This window comes from Ctenopharyngodon idella, chromosome 2 (genome assembly GCF_019924925.1).
Source record: "Ctenopharyngodon idella isolate HZGC_01 chromosome 2, HZGC01, whole genome shotgun sequence".
Classification (NCBI taxonomy): Eukaryota; Metazoa; Chordata; class Actinopteri; order Cypriniformes; family Xenocyprididae; genus Ctenopharyngodon; species Ctenopharyngodon idella.
This window is the reverse complement of record NC_067221.1, coordinates 18488822-18512784: the sequence shown is the minus strand read 5'-3', so window position 1 is coordinate 18512784 and position 23963 is coordinate 18488822. Positions and strand designations below refer to the sequence as shown.

General features: G+C 36.0%; 1 protein-coding gene across 2 annotated transcripts; it reads right to left on the bottom strand.

Annotated features, from left to right (window-relative positions):
* Positions 1 to 7733: 7733 nt before the first annotated feature.
* kdm4ab (lysine (K)-specific demethylase 4A, genome duplicate b) lies at positions 7734 to 23097 on the bottom strand. 2 transcript variants are annotated; one of them, XM_051868040.1, is made up of 23 exons: positions 22961 to 23097; positions 21592 to 21744; positions 21329 to 21504; positions 21133 to 21247; positions 20827 to 21020; positions 20615 to 20664; positions 20419 to 20522; positions 20128 to 20265; positions 19226 to 19446; positions 18975 to 19129; positions 18810 to 18872; positions 18430 to 18719; positions 17470 to 17578; positions 17218 to 17390; positions 15323 to 15512; positions 13753 to 13829; positions 13498 to 13553; positions 13213 to 13321; positions 11907 to 12095; positions 10051 to 10224; positions 9846 to 9965; positions 9227 to 9319; positions 7734 to 9093 (listed from the first exon to the last, which is right to left on the bottom strand). In XM_051868040.1, the coding sequence occupies exons 2-23, from the start codon at positions 21718 to 21720 to the stop codon at positions 8953 to 8955; spliced, it is 3066 nt and encodes a 1021-aa protein (XP_051724000.1). In that variant the 5' UTR covers positions 21721 to 21744; positions 22961 to 23097; the 3' UTR covers positions 7734 to 8952. The 2 variants fall into 2 exon arrangements, with proteins under 2 accessions (XP_051724000.1, XP_051723992.1); XM_051868032.1 differs by having other exon boundaries at positions 18430 to 18872.
* Between the last annotated feature and the right edge of the window lie 866 nt (positions 23098 to 23963).

The window sequence follows — 23963 nt, the reverse complement described above, 5'->3', positions numbered from 1 at the left end:
GCGATGTCGCTAGTTAGCTGTGAAAGTTGAGACACGAGTTTACATGACTTCTATATAGTTTTAGCTTATATTATATCTTATTTTATAAACTAAATTTCCTTAAGTTTAAATATGCATCTTTATTTTCTTAAAACCAACTTTTATGACAAGTACTCGTTTCGGCTAGGTGACTGACATTTCGTGTTTCCCAAAGACAACGAGTTGAGGAAACAGTACTGGGAAGTAGCTAGAAGGGAAGTTTCCCGACTCATCTACAAAGAGTAGGTTTGTCTTAATAGTTTATTTAATAGTTTGCCATTAAATGGTGATTTGTTTATATTTTTATTTCCTTTTTAGCCCGTTGCAACCAGTGCTACACAAGCCTCAAAGAAAGCTGAGGAGGGCCTGTCAGTGCACTGTTCTCACCATTTCCAAGAGATTGATGGCAAATATATAGCCTTTTGTTGTTGTTGTTGTTATTATTATACCAATACTACAGTAGTCAACATTTGAAGTGGATCAAAACCTTTCATCAAAGTTGTCCTAAAACCTTCTTCTTAGGACAGCTTAGAGGCATTTCTCAATGTCAAGGAAGGATCCTTGGAAGCCAGAATTTCGAGGATGCTACGTCATCGACATCCGTCGAAGGACTGTTCCAATGTCGAGGATCCTCTGAATTTCAAACAAGGACTGAGTCCTTCGTTCGAAAAATATCCCATATACAGGAAAGGATGCATATGTGTAGCCTTCGCGCTCTCGAATCACCCACAATCCTATGCGCGCAGCTTTGCGATCTTGTTCAAAAATTTTTTTAAAAATGTTGGACGTTAGCGGGCAATATGCTTTCAAATGTAAGTATATTTACGTTACCAAACATTTGTTATAACTGTAGTAAATAAGTGACTTAGAAGGACCAGTCCTGCCAAATAAGTATCCTTGACATTGAGAAACGCCTTAGTTCTTAGGACAACTTTGATGAACTTTTGTGATCCACTTCAAATGTTGACTACTATATATTATTATTGTACTAGTCACTATTTAATTTACTATTTTTATTATTGTCTATATTATTCTGCAATTGATATTACATTGTATTTGTGATTATTATTATTATTATTATTATTATACCAATACTATTATATTATACCACTTGAGATTATCAATCTATTATAGTTATGCTGTTATATTATTGTCTATATTCTGTAAATGATACTACATATTCTATTGCTATTATTATAGTATTATTATACTATATGCTATTATCAATATATTATTATATTATATTATTGTACTTATACTATTATATAATTGTACTATTCATTACTATTTTATTTGCTGTATACTGTTTGTTTATTGACAATATTATATACCTTATTATTGACTATATTATTATATTATATACTACATAAACTATTTCTTATATATAGTGTATAACAAACTATTTACTATTCTCACTTTCTTATATTTACTATTTGCATTGCACTGTAGTTGTACCATATCATATGTATTACCATAAAGGATCCATCAGTTATCGTTGTTGTATGTTTTTGGAGTATCTATCTGTAAATATCTGTATCATTTTAGTGCTATAAAAATACAGAAAACAGCCTGTGTAATTTGTATTTGATAATTTGTTTCATTTTATCAATGGTGGTCAATTCTAAGCTCAAGAAAAGCTAACAACGGACTCGTTGACGTATCGCAGCAACAGTGTTTATTATAATATCTATGGTCACGCCGACGTGTCAAAAAACTCTCGCGAGGGCAAGGCGGATTCTGCAGTCGAGCGCAGTTGCTCTCCACCGACTGCGCTAACCAAAAGCACGATGGGAAACGACTTGCTGACTACACAGCTTAATACTCATTGGTTTAAACAACCGTGATGTATTGATCTCTTTTAAAATGTTTGATTTTAATACTCTAATATCATGATTTTATGTGTATAAATTATGTGTGAATATTCCCAAACTCTCTGACAGTGCGATCTCTCTATGGGTTATGTGATTGTTGTCATATTTATAAAAATATATAAACGCTTTTTTGGCTAAAGGTTGCAAGCTTGCCTTCCAGTGGCTTTGGAGCATGAACACAAGGACGCAAGATCGCTTAAGGAAGCCTATTTCACACTTTCGGGTTTTTGGCTTCCGGAATGATCCACGCCAGGTAAAAGTTTTTCCGGTTACAGTGATAGATAGCCGAGCCTCGATCAGAACCAGCTCGGGAATCAAAGTCGTTTTACGAATTAAATGTCATGAAAATGTTTGAACGGTCTTGGTGAATTATTGGTGAGACTACAGAGCTCTAATTAAGAGCAAAATTTAATAAATAATTCGAAGTGATGGCGGTTAAACTGGTTATATTCTTCGTGTCTGTTTGGCGCGGCTGTGCATTGCGCTCCATGTGCTATAAAGACAGTGCCTGCGTCTCAATGTGCATACTATCCATCCTAAATAGTAGTCTATGTGACATTAGTAATATTCAGTCCTATTTAGGGTGGATAGTATGCACATTGGGATGTGTAAAGTGTTTTTCGCGACGTGCTGGGGAAATGATCAGCTGGCAGCTCCCTTACCACGCAAGCCTGATCCTCTGATACATGACACAGGACCGCTCGCACCCTGGATATTTCTGGATATATATAAACACTTAAGTCATCTCTCACTCATATTTTCCTGTCGTCATCATCTTAAAGTGTGTATATTATGCACAGTATTATTGTGCTGTTGCAACATGAATGCAAAGACTGATAGTTGTGTACAGTGTGGTGTTGGAAATTATGTCTTAGTTTAATAATTTTAATCGATCAGGCAGGGGCGCAGGAGACATTTTGAAAGTGGGGTGACCAAACTATGAGATTAATACATGCTATATATTTTTTAAACGTATTAAACTCACGGCAATATTATGTATCTCACGACTTTATATCCCCATTGAATATTGGGAGTTAATTTTTTTAATGAATAAATAACGTTCTAAGTTGTGCAATTATTTTCAGGGAAACCCACGGCTAAGTAGTTCTAGGCAGGTCTTGACCACATTACAGTTCCATATCACTTCGCCAAATGATTTTATTTATTTCAAAAGGTCCTTACAGCCTATAACAGCAAAAGAAACAAAACCCACAACGACACCGACCAAGCAAATAAATATAGTAAACTATAGAATGAAAACGACAAATTAGTGTCATGGTTTTTTCCACAAAATACGTTTTATTGTGTCCTGAAAGCACATCCTCTCTCTCTCTCTCTCTCTCTCTCTTTCTCTCTCTCTCTCTCTCAAACATACGCACATACTCGCAGAGAAACGTTTTGTCAGCGCTGCTCTGACGAATTAATCAGTAAAATGACTCACCAGCGAGGTAATAACTGCGATTCTTGAGGTAGATAAACTTACAGTTTCGTTTCGCCATTAGTAGAGACAGTGCTGCCGTGAGAGAGGCACAGACACTCAGGTAGGCTAATTCACTCTCTCTCTGCGTTAATAAGTGTGTTAATAACTGTATCAACGGTATTATTCTGCTATCAAGGCTCAAGCCTCCGTTACTAGTTCTGAAATGACATTTTGGAATTAGCAACGGAGGCTTGGGATGAGATGCGTACGAAATTAGTCCCACACACGAGTGTTTTAAGGACAAAAACCTAACAAATGTCTTGAAATACAACATCGAAACAGTGTCTTGAGGCGTGGTATAAGTGGAATAAATAACTCCAGGCCATTGAATTCTTAGAAAATAATGCACACCCGAGGTGGTAATGCGGCCACGTCAATTATTCCTTACGTAAAACACTGGTTCTTGACAGGACTATGAACATACAGACTTGATCTGGTGACAAATTCTATTATTATTTTGCATAATAATCTAAGTAACCTTACTGGCAAAACTGGGTAACTGTCACTCGTCTCTCAGGAATCCTTCTCAAGAATATTCCAAGCCTAGTCAACTAGAAGAGCTGTCTCGGAATAACACATTCATCTCATTAGCTCCTTCACACCCTCGCAAGCTTCCTGGGAACGGCTTTTGTCATTCTCAGAGCCTGGTAACACAAAAACACTTAGTGAAGGATGATTTCCCTACAGATTTCATGCTATATAAATAAAATGAACTGGTTGGCCGCAGGTGGCAGCTTCTAAGTGTATTTTGAGTTAATATTTCAAAACCATTTAACATTATGACTGTGAATGCATAAACTCACACAGACTCAGAAGGATTATCAGAGACACCTTAAGGTCAACATCAAATCCAACTTTTTTTTTTTTAGTTAAATTTACTTCAAGTTGTTAGATTTATTGTGAACCATTAAGTGATGCATGTTACTGCAAAGAAAACAAATCTTTGTCTTTGTGATCCTTCATCAAACCTTGCTCTCCCTCTAAAACATGTCACTTAAGCCATGTGATTTTGGAGGGCGTCATCAGCTGAGGGGGCAACAGTGTTTTAGGAAAGCGGGGCACCGTAACTTAACTCCCCACCCATTCAAAAAACCCATTGACTTCAGAATGATGGACCTGAAAGTGCCGTAATTATTAGATGACATTCAAACGGTTCATGTTCTCAGACTCAGAACTATGCCTTTCTCTGGCAACACTATTAACCACAAAAATAATCAGTGTAATTTGAGTAATCAATAGACAAAATCACATTACTACAAGTAACATTCTTGCACCGGGAATAGGAACTCAGAAGCGGCCGACAGTGGCATCTTTAAGCGCGGCATTTATAAACGCTAAAAACCGGTGGATGGAGGATGCCGTGATCGGAGCTGTGTTTGTTGTGTGTAGTGGGTTTCGTGATAACGGAGATGGAATGTAAACGCATAATTTACGCCACTGAAAGAGCAAAAAGTGGGGCTAAGAGACAAAATCTTCTATGACAACTTTCAGTATCACATATCGAGTCGCAGAGAAGAACACAACCCTGAAGATATCAGGTAAATGCCGTTATCGCTGTTTTTCATGTTCGTGAAGTAAATATGTTTACACGGCTTTTTAAAAATGCCAGGTGCCAGTGTTTGACATGCGTTTGACCAATCAACATACAGGTGCATCTCAATAAATTAGAATATCATGAAAAAAGTTTATTTATTTTTTTCTGTAATTTAATTAAAAAAGTAAAACTTAAATATATTCTAGATTTATTAGACAAAGTAAAATATTTCCAGACTTTTTTGTTTTCATTTTGATGATTACAGCTTGCTGCTCATCAAAATAAAATAAAAAAATCAGTATCTCAAATTATTAGAATATTTAATTTCAAGTTCTATTAAATTACCATTCTCAGGGTATAAATACTGGGTTTAGGTCAGTAATCCCAACAGCAGTCATGGGGAAGTCTGCTGACTTGACAGTTGTCCAGAAGACGATCATCAAGACCCTCTACAATGAGGGTAAGCCACAGAGGGTCATTGCTGAAAGAGCTGGCTGTTCGCAGAGTGCTGTGCCAAAGCATATTCATGGAAAGTTGACTGGAAGGAAAAAGTGTGGTAGGAAAAGGTGTACAAGTGAAAGGAATGTCCGCAGGCTTGAGAAGATTGTCAGGCGAAGCCGATTTAAGAACTTAGGAGAGCTTTAAAAGGAGTGGACTGAAGCTGGAGTCAGTGTATCAAGAACCACGCACACAGACGTCTTCAGGAAATGGGCTACAACTGTCACATTCCATGTACCAAGCCACTTCTGAACCAAAGACAACGTCAGAGGCGTCTTACCTGGGCTAAGGAGAAAAAGAACTGGACTGTTGCTCAGTGGTCCAAAGTCCTCTTTTCAGATGAAAGTAAATTTTGCATTTCATTCGGAAATCAAGGTCCCAGAATCTGGAGGAAGAATGGAGAGGCACAGAATCCAACTTGCTTGAAGTCCAGTGTGAAATTTCCTGTCGGTGATGATTTTGGGCTGCCATGTCATCTGCTGGTGTTAGTCCACTGTGTTTCATCAAGTCCACAGTCAACGCATCCATCTACCAGGAAATTTTAGAGTACTTCATGCTTCCTTCTGCTGACAAGCTTTATGGAGATGCTGATTTTATTTTCCAGCAGGATTTGGCACCTGCCCACACTGCCAAAGGTACCAAAAGCTGGTTCAATGACCATGGCGTTACTGTGCTTGATTGGCCAGCACACTCGCCTGACCTGAACCCCATAGAGAATCTATGGGGTATTGTCAAGAGGAAGATGAGAGACACCAGACCCAACAATGCAGATGAGCTGAAGGCCGCTATCAAAGCAACCTGGGCTTCCATTACACCTGAGCAGTGCCACAGGCTGATCGCCTCCATGCCGCGCCACATTGATGCAGTAATTCATGCAAAAGGAGGCCCATCCAAGTATTGAGTGCATAGAAATGAACATACTTTTCAGAAGCCTGACATTTCTGTTTAAAATATCCTTTTTTTTATTAATCTTATAAAGTATTCTAATTGGTGGGTTTTTGTTAAATGTGAGCCAAAATCATCACAATTAAAAGAACCAAAGACTTAAAGTACTTCAGTCTGTGTGCAGTGAATTTATTTAATACACGAGTTCCACAATTTGAGTTGAATTACTGAAATAAATGAACTTTTCCACGACATTCTAATTTATTGAGATGCACCTGTACACTCACGTCAATGATAGTTCTGGTTTAGACCCTACTCTAAAATAGGAGCTAATTTAGTTCCCCTAAAAGGAGTTCCTAGAACTAAAATTGTTCCTAGTTCCTGCGGTGCAAACACAGCAAAATCTGGGTACTTATGTCTTTACTAGGGGAGACCGGGGGCAATTGTAACAGGGAGCAATTGTAACATCTCAAATTACACTAATCAGAAACAAGACAGAATTATGAGAGCCCTCTCTGCATGCCAAAGGACAAGCTTCTAAATCATTCTTGGTAAAGTTTTTCTACAAAGATTCATATTTGAGGTATAAAAGTAATTTATTTTTCATCTACACTATTTTTCTCATACTGCCTTAACCATTAATGTCTATGAATTTATATCTGACTTGTTTTGATGACCATTCTGTTGTCTATCATTTGATATCTTTGTCACGGGGTGGTACAGTCGGGGGCAATTACAATTACCATCAAAATAGATTATTTTTTCCAATAATTTAAGAAAAGTGTTTTTGCCTCTTAATCTGGGGATCCATTTTACTGAGTAGGCCCTGTACACTAGACGCATGTCTAGGTTCAGACCAAGGAAAACAGCAAGGGGAGTTAATTAATTGTTCTGGATAATATGGATGTAATGGATATTTAATAGTTTTAACTATATCTATATTCTCTGGAGTTTATTGTGGTCATTGGTATTTATATGAAGGCATTAAATGTGTTGTTACAATCGCCCCTGCATGTGGGGGCAGATTTAACATTTGACTTCTAATGTTTCAATCAATATTGTGACTCTAACATTGCTTGTAAAAACATTTGGTGACTGTTAACAAGTAGAACACAGATACAAGTTACCGACATAAAAATTATCAAAATATTTCAAAAGGTTTTTGGGTAATGACAACATTACCAAAATTTTTTACAATTGCCCATGCCATTTTGAGTATTTCTGAATGACATTGCAGCAGTCAGGTGGTAAATATCAGAGCTCTCATGAAATACAAGTTATAATTCATTCTGAAATAAACTATATGACTTTAGTTTTAATTTAGGACTTTAGGTTTAATTCAGTTCATATTGACTTTAAACATTGTAAATGATTTGTAAATAATGTATATGGAGGCTGTGATATCAAAAACACTCAGAAGAGGCTAAAATGAGACGAACAACAAATGTTCAGGGGGATAGGACACATTGCTTTTAATTTAAAAATAAAGTTTTTAGCCTTAAATTAACAATGGATCTATATTCCAAGACAAAGGAGTGTAATGCCTACTGCACAAAACAACTGAAGACAAGGATCTGTAATGCTATACAGCTAAAGGAATCTCCACAAAACATTTTTTAAAATAATCTAGGTGATTCAAACGAGGCATCTCTTTTGACACTCTTTAAATGGAGCGCTTCGAGACATTGCCTTCCCTGCCTTAAGTACTATAAAACTCACAAATGAAAAGAGAAAAAAAAAAAAAAAAAAAAAAAACACATGGATAAGTGCACCACTTCGACCATGACTGGTCACAAGTCACTCTTACCTGTGTTGTCATAGTAATGCAACTAAGAGTAGAAAAAGTAGAGAAAATCTGGCTTCAACATATATAAATACTTCTTTTTACAAACAAAGTTAATCCAGAACTAATATGCAGTTAGGAAACTGGCATTCCTTGCACTTCAACAGAAATATAAATTAAATTAAACAAAATCCAAAGCTGCTGTATCCACCTAAACGTAAGAGTATAAAGCTAGTTTCCTATAAGGTCCCATGTTTACAGTAGATCACACATGAGAGCTGCTCGTACTAAGAAAGACTAGATTCATCCATGAGATTCAGATATTGCAAAGCACTTTAAGACCTACAAAAAAGGTCAGTGGGACGGCGCATCCCCGCTGACTTAAAATTTGTCTGACGGACTAAAGGTCTGTTCATGTGCAGTCAGCCGGTTGGTCTGCGGGGAGGTGATTTTAAAAAAAACAGTTGAAACATTACCGCCACCTGACTGAAGATAGTAGGAGTCCGAGAGCAGTCCAACGCCCCCGCTGAGCCTGAGCCGGTTGTGTGCTGTCCGAACAAACAAACACTCTTACACAAGACATTCCTAGCATTTCATTTCTGGGACTCTCATCTATGCCGCCCGAAGACCGTTCACAGTAGGATCATTTCAGTGAGAATTATTACTCAGCCTGAAGGTCTAAAACTTGATCTTGGTGTTTTTAAAAACAAAGGCTCGGTGGTGGGCATGTCTTTGCAGTTGTCCGATCACGTGATGACGTGTTTGTTTACTCAAAACATTAAGGTGTCTGGTCCAGCCTGTTTTTCTGTTTGTTATGTTGTTAGTGGCGTCGGCCAATTGATCTGTGTGTTGAAGATATTGTTTGTGAGGAGTTTGTGAAGTGCTACTCCATGATGGCTCTGTAGATGACCGGTTCGATGTAGTCCTCCCTATAACGGGAGTTGATCACCCGCTGTCTTTTCGAGTCCTGCTTCACGTCCTTCTCCACAAACACCCCTTTGAAGCGCATGTCCGACGCCACAGACTAGAGACAGAAATAAAATGGATTTAATGTCTGCTAAAAACACTTCGTTGAGTAGCTCTGTGTCATGACAAGCTAATGTTACTGTAGTGGTAAGACGGATCAAAGAAAAGGCGTTTTGTAATAAGTTTCTCACCAGTCGGGCTTTAACACGTTTGGGCAGCTCCTCGTCCAAACTGTACACATCTTCCCTCTTTACAGTGAGCTGAGAGTCATCTTCAAATTCCACCTGGAAAATAATTAAAAGAGCCATTTTATTTTATTTCATTTTGTTTAGGATTGATGAATCCAAATGTAGTGTTTACATGAACGCTAAACAAAGTGATCGGGTTGATGTGCAAGTTTATGTGTCACAAGTTTACAATCTGAATTCATTTTTTGACACGTGCACACTGCACAAATATACAGAGTTTCCTGCAGTTTGCACATACTAATCTCCTACATTTCTTCTGTCATAATAGCAATAACAACAATGAAGATCAATATCATGAAAAAGACAAAAATAGCCTCTATCGAAATCAGGAGGAAAACAGACAGACATGACTGTACTGTATTATTATGTGAATAGGTATAGTAGTGCATGTTATGATATTAAACTTTAACAGTATACAGTACAGATTTTTAGTCTGTTTTCTCCTACAAGTTACACTATCCAATACAATGCAAACAGTGTTACACACAATATCTACTTTGCAGTGTCTGAAGTTGAACTCTAACCCAAATAGTGTGCACAACTGTGTTTGTTGTTCTCTGACCTGGTACATTGGGATGATATGGTCAGACACAAATTTGGCTCCATAGATCAGGCCATCTGTCCAGCGCACTTGAACTACGTCGCCCTCTGATGGTGGACCGAGCTGCTGACAGTCTCTATTCTGAGAAATAAAGACCAGCACTGCTTCAGTACACTGTGCATTTGATCATTAAACATTGTTTGGAGCTGCATAACCCCTCACATACCACTATATCCTCAGGGAAGAGGTTGTCACTGAATGAGCCATCATCGAAGATAACTTCATAGAAGGTGGCCTTGGTCAGCTCAACCACCTCACAATGGTAGTATCGGCCATTTTTGTGCTTGCAGATCACTTTCTGTCCCTTCTCCAACTCCCGCATTGATGCTTTGTTGCGCGGCTGCAGATAACATCAGAAATCAGACATCTCAGATAACATCCAACAAACATTTTTTTTTTTAAGTGTTAACAATAGTGTGCTTACATGCTGGCTTACAGCAAGCAAAATGCTTAGACCTATGATGCATAATTACCAACCAGGCATAACACAATAAGAGGTCATGGAGGACATAGACAGTAAATACATACTGGCTTAAAGAAAAGAATTCCACCCTCAGAACCTCCCAGTCAGGCCAGTTACTGTAAAACTCTTTTCTTTTTTTTTTTAGTGGTTCTACTACTTGTGCCAAGTTTTGAGAAATGTACTCTTTGGATTTATGTTGGTTTCGGGACCTCTCTATGATATCGTTTCCCATTTTTATTATTTTTTATTAGTAGTATTTTGCATGTCTCTGGTTTAATCAGCAGTAAAGCAGTTGTTCAAATATTTTATTTCAAATAAATAAATAATATAATATTACGCCTGACTAAAGGTCGATTGAAAGAAGGGACAGGTTTAATCAGACTATATGATTGAATAAGTTCTGTGTACATCACCAGAAGATGACATTTTGATAAAAAAAATTACAAGGTATATAAATAAAACAAATGCATATTGTTCTCAGTAAGATAAATAACATGCATTTAGAAAATAGCTGAATTTCCATTTAATGGTGACTTTAATGAGGACAGTTTCTGATTGACAGGCAAATTTGCAGCAAAATACCAGAGTTTTATTAGATTACGGACCTTTGATGTCAACAAGACATATGGGAAGTATTTTGATATATTTTGCTAACTATGTGCAATTACACGGCTAGTTGCATTTCATTATTTGCCTTTAGCATTGTTTTTCCCCAGGGTTCATACAGATACTGCAAAATGAAATTCCAGGACTTTCAAGGACTTTTCAAGCACTAATCTTTTGGTTTTCAAGGACTACAATCAGAGATTTCACTTATCAAACAAGATCTTTATTATCTTTCGAATACTAAAAAAGGTAAATAATAAATATAAACTAATAAAATAAAATGGTACAAATAATGTGCAGCACATGCAATGACTGTGGTAATTTTAACCATTGAAGGAATACTATGACAAAGATATCGCTTTCCTTATTCAAACTGATTTTTTTTTTCATACATCCCCATTAATGTCTGATGGACCTATAGAATGAAAGCTGTTTCATATACTTGGATGTTTATATGAGTAATATCACGCTCATAGCCATGCGAAATGGCTCTATATGTAGGTATCAGACAGGCTGCAGCATTAATTTGGCGTGAAGATTGTTTTATCGATAAAATATTAAACACTAATTTCATATACTGGTGGTCCTAGCATAAGGGAAACAGGGTTCGTACAAGGTGCTTAAAGTACTTGAATTTGACTTTTTGAAATTGAAGTCCTGGAAAACCCTTGAAAATAGCCATATTTATGAAAAGATACTTGAAAAGTGCTTGAATTATTGAAATTATATATTATATATATATATATATATATATATATGTGTGTTAGAACCACCAATGCAGAGGCTGTATCCCAGGAAATGGAGGAAATGGAGTCCTCTTATCATGCCCTTATTGTGCCATTCAATGTAGTTAAAGGCAAAAACTGGCTTCTGTGTGCATTTCCATTGTTCAGTTTTCATTTCTAGACTTTGCCATCACCCTCTTTCTGAACATGTCTTTGTTGTGTCTGTACCTCCACTTGGGTGCCGCCCTTGTGTCTCCAGCAGGTGAAGTATACAACGAATGGCCAGTCGTCTGGGTGCATTTGAACTCCGGCTGCCTGTGCACAAGTGGCGTGAAAGGAAGTGGAGCACCGGCCATTTGAGCACTGCACGCAGCAACCTGAGCTCTTCTTCATCCACTTACGACAGAACTGGCATTTCTGAAAAGAACCCTTTGTTACTTATGAATTTGACAATAGAAACACACTTGGGTTCATGCAAAGTGAACAATGAAAAAATTCTGATGAGTTTATAAAGTAATTTGTTAGACTGACTGCATTTTTAATGATTCATTAAAAGAATAATGAAAAGATTAAGATACCAAAATCCCCTTTTATTATACTGCTTAACAGACATGTGCTATATAAACAATGCTAGCGACTAATTAACTAGGTATAGATATGATGCCAACATACCTACTATTTTTTTAAATACCTCAGCTGTTCTCAGAATAGCAAAGCTTTTACAGTAGCAAGATCATTTATCCAATGATTATCATGACAAATCGCTCCATTGCCATATTTTGTTTCATATAATATTGCATGCACATACATTATTGTTCAAAGTTTGGGGTCTGTAAGATTTATTTTTATTTATGTATTAATATGTATCATTTGTTTTATGTATTCATATGTATTTCTTTAAAAAAAAAAAAAAAAAAAAAAATTGGGTAAGTTACTTTAAAAAGTACTTAATTACTAGTTAACTGTTTATTTTCTCTTTCAAATAAATAACATAAAATTGCATAAATTATTGTTGAACTGACCAAAGTATTTAAAGCGAGAAGGTTACATGAAAACATACATTTTACCACTAGACACTAAAATTTGATGTTAAATCCACTATAGTTTTATTTAGAACTGCTCTATAGTCTATACAGCATTTAATTCAATTACATCAGAAGTAACTAATTAAATTGTAGAAAAATTCAGAGTAATTACAATTATGAAGTCATTTTAGCAAAATGATTGATTTAAAAAAACAAAACAAAACAACAACAACAACAACAAAAACAACCATGGTCTTTTTCATAATTACTTTGTTGGGGAAAGTATTTGGGTAAATACTGATTTACCACCATGTTTTTATACAATTATATAAATTAGGGTGTTTTGTACTTTTATTAATTTATATAGTGTAAATCTGAGAGAGAGCCTCATTGTTTTTTGACTAGCCAAGATTTCTAAAATAAACAATATAGATCCACTTTCCCTCTATATGTCAATCAGCACTTCATTCAGATTGTGTTCTATGTTTCCATGTAAAACATTAACTCACCAGCTTAAATCTCTGAAGCGGGATATTACCGAGATCAACAGGACTGCGCTCTGCAATGTTCACAAATCTAGCTTCCAGCACTGCCACGGCACATAACACATGAACCCACCTACAACAAAACCACATTTTTAACGTAAGGAGGTTTCACTAGTGCCTACGGTAAAACCCTTAACATGACATGTTGTCAGCAGCTGAATGAGTAGATAAAAGTGTCATTCAGCTGAGAGGAATGTGTGTGCTATTGAAAATGTGCAATCCAACCATGAAGGGCTCCTGGGTACCTACTTGTCATTGTTGGCCTTCTGCAGAGCTCCTCCTCTCAGAGAGCATAAACAGCAGTCCTTAGGGAAAGACACAAACACTTAGTCATACCACTGAGAATATGAGTTAAAAAGTAGAAGCAACTGGAAAAACCTAATCACGCATGATGGCCAGACATAATACCGCCCCCTAGCAGCTAGAAAAATATATGGCAGAGGTTTTGGGGATGAAAAAAAAAAAAAAAAAAAAAAGTAAACCTAAACAAATGATCCAACTAACCTGAGTAATGGCATTCGCTTCACAGCGGGAACACATCCACCCGTCCAGATTAGTATCCTGAGACACACCATAACAACCTGTAGACAAAACATCCACAATTTATTAAATTACCTTTTTATGGGTAGCAGACAAATTACATGAATATTTCATTTGCAAAATAAAAACTTTAGGATAACATTTATAACAATCAATAAGGGTAAGTGTATATTTTTACATGATGTAACTGGTTAACAAAAAAATCAACACGAAACAGCCATTTTAATGTTGTTTAATGTTTAAATATGAAATATGACTGAATTGGTTTACAAAGACCATTTTTGACTTCAAATAATAAATGAAATAAAATTTCTAACCAAGAATGTTTATTGAGACAAAAAGATGTGTGATGTGACTTTTTAAAAGGCTCAAATATTCCATGTACTCTCTCTTTTAATATAAAGTTATAAACACTACAGTTCAAAAGATTGACGTCAAAAAGAGTTTTTAATGTTTTTTTACAGCATTAACAATTTTAAGTCTCTTATGCTCACCAAGCCTGCATTTATTTGATCACAAATACAGTAAATACTGAAATATTGAGAAATTATTACACTTTAAAATAACTGTTTTCTGTTATATATATTATAAATTAAAATCTAATTTATTCCTTTGATGGATATTGTGACCCCTTTTTCTGTTTTCTTTCCTTTTTTAATTTTTCTTTGTACTACATCTCCCAAAATTCCAAGTAAACTACACTATCAAGTCTAGAGCACTACATTATCCACACACCCCTGGTCAAGGTCTACAAGTACACCTCACTTCCTTTGTTTTTTTTGTTTTTTTTTGTTTTGCATTGGTGAGGTGTGGGTGTTTGAATGGACACCCACCACCTTTCCACAGGATGTGTTAATGACTTAAGACCATCCCGTCCATCCGTCAACACCTGTCCATTTACTCTTTGTGAGTCTGCTCCATCCTGTTCATTTCTGAACTTCATGTCATGTGAACTACAAGACTTTAAGCATCCTGAATCAAATGAAAATAAAAGAGAGCAAAGGACTGGTGTTTGTCCCGTGTTTTAATCAGCAAGTTTCTACGTTTCCAATGAACTCTGGATACAATTAACATCAGATATCCAACAACGGCAAAGCTTTCCTTCAGAAATCTTTCTAATGTGATGATTTAGTGCTCAAGAATTAATTCTTATTGTCAATGATGAAACAGTTGTGCTGATTAATATTTTTGTGGAAACCGTGATAACATTTTTTTGTCAGGATTCTTTGATGAATAGAAAGTTTATTTAAACAACAGCATTTATTTAAAATAGAAATCATTTGTAATATTATAAATTTTACTTTGATCAATTCAATGCATCGTTGCTGAATAAAAGTATTAATTTCTTTCTTTCTTTCTTTCAAAAAAAAAAAAAAAAAAAAATATCTTACTGACCTCAAACTTTTGAACGGTTATATAAACGGCATACATAATTATAAAAGAAGTAGAAAAATGTTTTTAAAATGCTGTGACTGCTGAGACATGCCATATTAACTGCATATATTTAAGTGGCAACAGTGAACAACAGACTTACTGGTATGAACGCGCACACTACACACAGAGCAGCTGATGAGTTGGCTAGTGCCATCTTCATCCAGATTTGGGGTGGACAGGTGTCCCTCAGAGCTGCTGGTGAAGCACATCTCGGGAATCAGCGGCATGGTCTTCTGCTGGTCCCCTCCTTCAGCTGCAGAACCGCACTGGATCAGACTGATTACATCACTCTACACGGAAGAAATGGCAAAGTGCACGGCACAATCTTTTAGAGGTTTACACAAGTCATCTTTCAATTATCAGCTCACGAAAAAAGGAATAATTACTTCTGATTGCACATTATATTTTTATACATACATTTCCAGTCAAAGGTTTGGAAACATTATTTTTAATGTTTTTGAAAGAAGTCTCTTATGCTCATCAAGCCTGCATTTAATTGATCAAAAATACAGGAAAAAAACAGTAATATTGTGGAATATTATTACAAATTAAAATAATGGTTTTCTATTTTAATATACTTTAAAATATAATTTATTTATGTGATGCAAAGCTGAATTTTTTTTAGCATCATTACTCCAGTCTTCAGTGTCACATGATCATTCAGAAATTTTTCTAATATGCTGATTTAATATCAATGTTGGAAACAGTTGTGCTGCTTAATATTTTTTATAACCTGTAGAATTGTTTCAGGATTCTTTGATTAATAAAAAAGTAAAAAAACAAAAAAACAAAAAAAAAACCATTTATTTAAAATAGAAATTGTTTGTAACAATATACACTACCCTTCAAAAGTTCAGGATCAGTAATTTTTTTCTTTCTTTTTTTTTTTTTTGAAAGAAATTAATACATTTATTCAGCAAAGATGTGCTAAATTGATAAAAAGTTATAGTGAAGATTTATATTGCTAGAAAATATTTCTATTTTGAATAAATGCTATACTTTTAAACATTTTATTCATCAATGAATCCTGAAAAAAAGTATCACAGGTTCCAAAAACATTAAGCAGCACAACTGTTTCCAACACTGATAATAACTGAGTATCAAGTCATCGTATTAGAATGATTTCTAAACAATCATGTGACTGGACTGGAGTAATGGCTGATGAAAATTTAGCTTTGCATCACAAAAATAAATTATATTTTAAAGTATATTAAAATAGAAAACTATTATTTTAAATTACAATAATATTTCACAATATTACTGTTTTTTTTCCCTGTATTTTTGACCAAATAAATGCAGGCTTGATAAGCATAAGAGACTTCTTTCGAAAACATTAAAAAATAGTAATGTTTCCAAACTTTTGACCAGTATGGTATATAACATTTTTTCTTCACAATCCACCAGACATTTCTGAGCCACTGATGGCATCAAACAGCCAGTAGCTAGGTTTCCATCAATGTTGAGAATTTAACTTACGTGCAAAATTGGGATATCGCATAAAACATTTGTGAATAAAGCAGTGTTTCCATCCAGTGAGCTGAAGAGAACAAAACCGTCACTTCCTGATAAACTGGCGCTAAATATCAAAAATATATGAGAAAAATGGAAGTTGCTGCAGTAGAAGTCACTCTATATAATAATTTTTATATATAATAAATTACTTGAGCCTCAGAGCACGCAGAAGAAATGAAATAAATGCACTCATGTCAACTTGCTTTCTGAGACGGATGCCTGGTGTTTTGGGAACACAGTCATGGACAGTTCTGGGAGGTAATTATACCGAACCACTTTGATGACAGAATTTTGCAGAATTTGAAAATGCATGCACATCTTGGAATTTCCATCCAATGTTTTTAATGCGATATCCCAAAATGCGCATAAAAATAGGTGGATGGAAACATAGCTAGTGAGAATAACTCGCTGTGTTGGCTGGTTCACACAAATTAACACTGAGTAATAATAGATTTTAGTGATGACAGTAATAGCATGTGTTACCTGTGTGTACGTGTGAAAGAGGGTACACACTGCACAGTACGGAGGTTGCTGGCCCATGCGGAAGTTGAAATCCTTCTCAACTTCAAAATCGCGAGGCTTGCTTTGCCACATGGGAGAAAGGAGTCTGGCCCAGGGATCGGTCTCCTCTTGCTCTGTTGCTGGCTCCTGAATCTCTGTGGAGTGGAGGAGTTAATGAGAAAGAACAAACAGTGATGCACCAATAAATGAACAGATAAATAAACAGATCCTAACCGTCATCGCTGGAGTTTTCTCTGAGCAGGGGATGCAAACGTGGCAACTTGCTGAGTGGCTGCAGTTTCCTCTTCATGCTTTTATTCTCTTTCTCTCCCTCAATTTCATGCTGAACAAAAGCAAGAGAGGCGTTACATTTCATTTAGATACGTGTTGTGGAGGTGATACATTTTGAGCTTGATTTTAAAACATAATTTGTGATGTCATGTTTGTGAATAAAGCTGAATATATTTCACGTGCATTAAAAAAAAAATACATAACAGTAATATTGTGAAAGATTATAATAAAATAAAGGTTTTCTGTTTTAACACATTTTAAAATGTAATTTATTTCTGTAATTCAAAGCTGAATTTTCAGCATCATTACTCCAGTCTTCAGAAAATCCTACAGAAATCATTCTAATATGATGATTTGCTGCTCAAGAAATATTTCTTATTATTATCATCATCACTGTTGCAAACAGTTGTGCTGCTTTATATTCTTGTGGAAACTGTGATACATTTTTTCTGGATTCTTTGAATAGTTATTTGAAACAATATTTGTTTGAAAAAGAAGATCTTCTGTAACATTATAATCCCCGGTTTCAGCAACTTGTACTGACATATCTTAAAATATTTAAGATACGGGAGTATTTGGTTCTTCTGAACGAGAATGTACCTCATACTAACTTTTTTCTTTTTTTCAACATTTTATTTAGGGATACATAATATAGTGGTACCATATTAGTTATCAAAGATTTTTTAATTTATCAGTATTTTAGAGATTTATTTTTAATTTACTCAGACAAAATAGTTTTAATATCCATTCAGTTAACAGCCATAACATACAATTTTAATATCAATGTACCCCTGTGTTAATTTTGTAGTATTTACCTACTTGCTTTTTTTTTTTTTTACATATGTTATGCTCATTTAAAAAAAAAAAAAAAAATACACACACTAAGACAACGCAGTTACCAACCTCTGTGTTTGGTTGTGGAGTTTGCATATTTGGCCTCACATCTTGTTGAATGTCTGGGTCTTTGAGGTCTTCTCTGGGTTCCTGTGTCATGGGTTGCTGAGGTTTACAGAGCGCTGATCTGGCTGCATAGCTATGGACCTGAAGGGCATCTGAAGGGCTCAGGGTCCGATGAAAGAGAAGGCTCGCCACCCCTGGTTTGGTAGAAATCCGTGGCACGGCTGACAGGCAGTGAGGGACAGTAGGGACAGATGCTATAGAGAGATGACGCTTTGGGAAGGACTGTGTACAGGCTGAGGACAGAGAAGTAGCTTTAGAGACCAGGTTTGTGGCACTAAAACCTGCACCCCTAACACACTCCCCAGATGCAGGACTTCTAGAACCTGGAAGCATCTTTAAACTGGTCGAACCCATCAGTGGCAGCAGGTCATCTTCGTCCTTCAATTCTGAAATAAATTTTTTCATCAAATTCCAACCACTGCTATCACTTAAAGTTGGAGGAAAAAAAAAAAAAAGTTTTTTTTTTAGGCCATAACCACAGGACGTACCTTGATACTCTCTGTATTGTTCTGTGTATAGAGTCAAGCGCCCCTTCTTGCCATATTCAGCCTCCTCATCGTTTGTTTCACTCTTTGGAAGAACTTCCTCTGGTAAGTCCAGACACACTCTGTGTCTTTTGGTTCCTATCCTTTGTTTGGCCAGGCTAATTTAATTGGAAACGGCAACATTTAAGATTGATATTACATGTTTTTTTACATATCAGTATGTACAATGTAGGAAGTAAAGTGAGCTTTTTCACCTTTTCTTTTGTCCCTCACTACTTTGGTTCTCAATGCAGAGTTCCTGAGCACCGCTCTTTCCAGCCTCTCCACCTAAAAACTCAGCTGCTTCAGGCGTAGGCTTGGAGTGGTCAATGGGAGCATTGTCCTTCCCCGCCAACCACAGCTCATACCGTTCGGGTTGAAATTTCCTTACAAACACATCCATGGAGATCTTCACCATGTCTTTCCTACATGAACACTGAAGAAATAATATGCCAAGATTGATGCACCATGTAATGTACAGGCATTTCAGAACACGATAAATGCTGTTGACACAAATTATACAGATTAAAACAGTTTATATTACGGTTGTCAAAATTACCGACTTCGGTACCAAAATTTTAAAAATGTGACAACACCAGCATTTCCCCCTAGCATTTTGAGAGCTGTTGAGCGGATTCTTAAACAACTCTGATTGGCCATTGTGTTCACACACTCAACAGATAGGTCTGTGACTGGCTTCAATGATCAACGCTTCAAAAACATGTTGTAAATAGACATCTTTGATGGGAGTGTTTGAAAGCAGGCGTCTATCAGCAGATCCTTAATATATCCGCTGATAGACGCCTGCTTTCAAATACTCCCACGTGTATCTGTGCTGGTGTCATCACATTTTTAAAATTTCAGTACCGACTTGGTACCGAAGTCAGTACTTTTGACAACCCTAGTTCATATACACTCTCGTTCAAAAGTTTAGGGTCAGTAAAAGTTTTTTTAAAAGAAATTAATACTTTTATTCAGCAAGGATGCATTAAATGAATCAAAAGTGTCAGTAAAGACATTTATAATGTTACAAAAGCATAGAATTTAATTTTTTCCAATTTCAGGGTCATACAAAAAAATTACTGACCCCAATTTTATTTATTTATTTATTTTTTACCAGTATGGCTTGCTTTCCATAGTCGATCCATCGTCTTGTGGCAAAGTTGGTCGATTCCGCACAGTTAAAACCATGGTTAAAGCCTGCATGATAGCCGTACGGAAATGTCACCATGAACTCTCCAGCCTCCTGAGTGATCTACAAATCAAAAATGGACAATGACATCACAAAACTTCCTCAAACATGACATTACATACACATGTATCCTAAGGAAGCATAATTAGGTCTACTAATGGTAAAAAGAACAAGTCATCAGTTGGGCAAAATGCACTCATGATCATAAAAACATACCTTTTCAAAAGGAATGCCATACTTCCTTAGAATTGAAGGTGAAATAAGAGTCATCTTGTGTCTAAGAAATGCTTCACAGTTTTGTGAACTTCCAGGGAAAAAGCCTGTATAAAAATGCCAAGAATTATATATGAGCAAATACAAATCAAGCAAAATATTTTTGTGTACAGAATTGATGACACGAAAGGCTGTTTACCTTTGGCTAACCGCTCCAGTCTTTTTCCATGTTCTGGAGGCACACAGTACCTATGAGATCATTCCAGATTAATTTAGCACTTGGCATCAGGATAGACAATTACAACAACAATCTTTAGGCCCGTGGGCACACATTTCATCTACAAATTAAATTTTTCTATCAAAAGCGTTTCAAGAATTTAATTCAAACCCGCAGGTTTTACAAACAATTACCATGACTTTGGTTCCCCGAAGTGTAAGTAATTAATGCTGTACAGATCCATGTCCTCAGTGTGCCAAGCAAAAGTGGTTTTCCACATGCCAAAGTAGAGGTAGGGTGTGTTTACTCCCTCTATAGTAATACCACTCTCATGCTCCACGGTGTCAAGGATGGTATTCAAATGCCCTACATTCCATTCTTTGACATCCTGTATAAGACATGAAAAAAAGAAACAATGACTCCATTCACGTCAGAGAGCTCACAAACCAGAAGTGAAACCAAATAAAATTCATTTATATTGCTTACAAGCGTTTACTCACTGGGTCATAAAGGGTCCCATTCACATCAGCTCCATAGATGGGAGGGTTAAAGGTTACATTTTTCCAGTATTTCCTTTCAAGCTCTTCAAAATCATCATACCGAGGGCTGCAAAACCTTAAAAAGGAAGGGTAGATGTGGTTATAATCAATTTTAACTGGAAAATAAGTAACAAGAAAATGAGTCAACAAGACTTACTTGTCACTGTTGGCTGTTTTGCGGAACTCTTTCACAGTCATGGCTTTTTTCTGGATGTTGTACTGGGTAAACAGCCCTGACTGCCCAGTCACAACCTGCTGAATCGGTGCAGGTATTAGCAGGTCATCAATGTCATCGTATGAACGTCGAGGCTTCCAATTTTTCGGCGGGATGATCTGTAGTTGAGTAAAATAAATATACTTTTGTAAATGACTTTCTGACAGCAGTAGCCTAATGGGTAAAGAGTAGCGTTTTCCTCTAACCTTGGCCAGGCCTGCCTTGTGTGCACCTTGGGACTCCATGTACGCAATGTAGCGACTGAAGTTCTTGAACTCTTCAACAGTGGGGTAAAAGGTCATAATACCCCTAGAAACCGGGGTGTCCGATGCCATCTTGACCGACCGAGTCCTTAGCACCTGTATGACAAATGTTATTGGGATTGTATTCTCAATATACAACTAATATAAAACAGACTATATTAGCAAAATACTGAAACATGAAAAATGGGAATTCCATGAACATAAAAAAAGCATGATTCAAAAATGATTTGACATTAAATCAAGCTTATAGTTGTGTTTTAAAGTACTATATAACAGGTGTTCTCAATATTTTAGATGCCATGGACCCCAAATATGATCATCCTTGTGTGAGGGACCCCCATCCTGAAATTTATATTTCATATTTTCTTGCATAAACACCCAATTTAATTAATATTATAAATATGTCTAAAATATTATTTGGAAAATATTTAGCTTCTATCAAGTTACATTACATTGTTTTTCTATATACTCATTGTATTACTGCACAGTTAGATTTAGTCTTTATTTACACATTTATTACTTATTCATTTTATTTATTTTAATCTTTATACACTTTAATATAATTATTTAATTAGCTACATTTTTTACATTATTTTTTCTCCTTTTAACTTTTCCATGGACCCCCTAACCCCCAGACCACAGTTTGAAAACAAATATGTGGGATGACTTTTTTGGGATACATCACAATCATCATATTATTGTCATTTCTAGGTTGCTAGGTTTCCTTTGCCTTTTCCAATTAACTTCCCCTGAATTTGGTTAACCACACGTTTTAAAATAAACACATGTGACAAACTATAGCCGAGTAGCATTCCTGTAAAAAGGCGGGCAAATAGGACTTGACATGGCTAAGACAGTGAGACAAAAACCTCATATTCTCCCAGTGCAACCCGTACAGTGTGTCCACAATACACGTCACGCCCATTCGCACGCCCCGCCTTGTATTCAAAAGACCTGATGCTGATTGGCTAACACATGCGTCTCTTTAAAAGTATGGCTAGGCTAACGAGTTAGGCCAAACGTAAACACTATCATGTACAAATTTACCATTAATTTATCATCGGATAAATTAAAAGATCCAACCTATACATAGTACACGACAGGGTATGCAAAATATACCAAGTACTAATGTTAAATATAATATAAAATCTACGTAAATTGGGAAACTAGCTGTTGGTTGCAGTAGTGAAAGTGCAACGGTTAGCTCTTCGAAGCTAGCAACTTTACCACTATTAACATGGCTTTTAAACTGTAAATTATACAAATAACGTAAATATAGAAAATAACAAGTAAGTAATATGTAAATACTTACTGACTCTGTCGAACAAAATGCTAATAGCTGCCCTCAACCTTCGTAGAGATGTTTAGCTAACAGCAGATCCTTCTCCTGACAAACCTCCATCAGCACTCACACACTGCGCATGCGCACACAGGATTTGTTTACTATTATTGGTCCACCCACGCCAGAGTCACCATAACCAATCAAATCACTGTCACGTTTACAGTCGCTTGCCTGCTGTCTGCCATACACGGTTTAATTTAGTCTCCGTTTCATGTTAAATGTTTGCCTTATTCACACAGAGGAGTCTGACCCATTACTAATACAATTTAAACTTACACTGCGTCCATCTCTCCAATTTAATCCAACCAAAAGGCCAATTTCACGATAATAAAAAATAAGGAATTTCATTTTAAAAACCTAAAGAATAAAATTAAAAAGATTTGTTTTTTTTTTATTTTGTTTGTAGCCTATTGAGCAAAACTGAATATAATCGTGCATACCTGCATGTAGCATCTGTATGTCATTTTAATAATGGTAATGTAAAGCTTCTTTTTTACCAGAGCAGTAAATAATACAACCAATAATACCAGTAAATAGCCTAAATAATACCAGTAAAGCTACGAATCTGAATGACTACTGTACTCTAGCCTACTGTAACTGCAGATGACAGAATCCGATAACGGGAACTGTCGGTGACTTGAAAGTATCCTTGCTATAAACGTTAAAAAAGAGACCAAACAGATCAAACGCTCTTAAAAATAGACCTAAACAATCCATCCATTCCAGTACTGGTTTTACTTGAACTTCGTAACATTCCTTCACACACGTCGACTATATGCTTTTTTGGGGGTGATACTGGAGCAAAAGACAAGATGTGAAAATGTAGTGAAAAACTGATGTACCATCAAAGTAGTTAGCTTAATTATCGTACAGGAAGACTAAGTGGCATTTACACAGTGTTGTAGTCTACTAGCTTAAATTTCCAGTTCCCTCTAACATAGCCTATTTAGTTCAATGCACAAGCTAAGTGTGT

Excerpts from the sequence above, each read along its gene's own strand:
- kdm4ab (XM_051868032.1), bottom strand. The coding sequence starts at position 21,720 with ATGGCATCGGACACCCCGGTTTCTAGGGGTATTATGACCTTTTACCCC. Across the intron at positions 21,505-21,591 it reads ACAAGGCAGGCCTGGCCAAG|ATCATCCCGCCGAAAAATTG; the intron begins GTTAGAGGAAAA and ends ACTCAACTACAG. Across the intron at positions 13,554-13,752 it reads AAGCGAATGCCATTACTCAG|GACTGCTGTTTATGCTCTCT; the intron begins GTTAGTTGGATC and ends TCTTTCCCTAAG.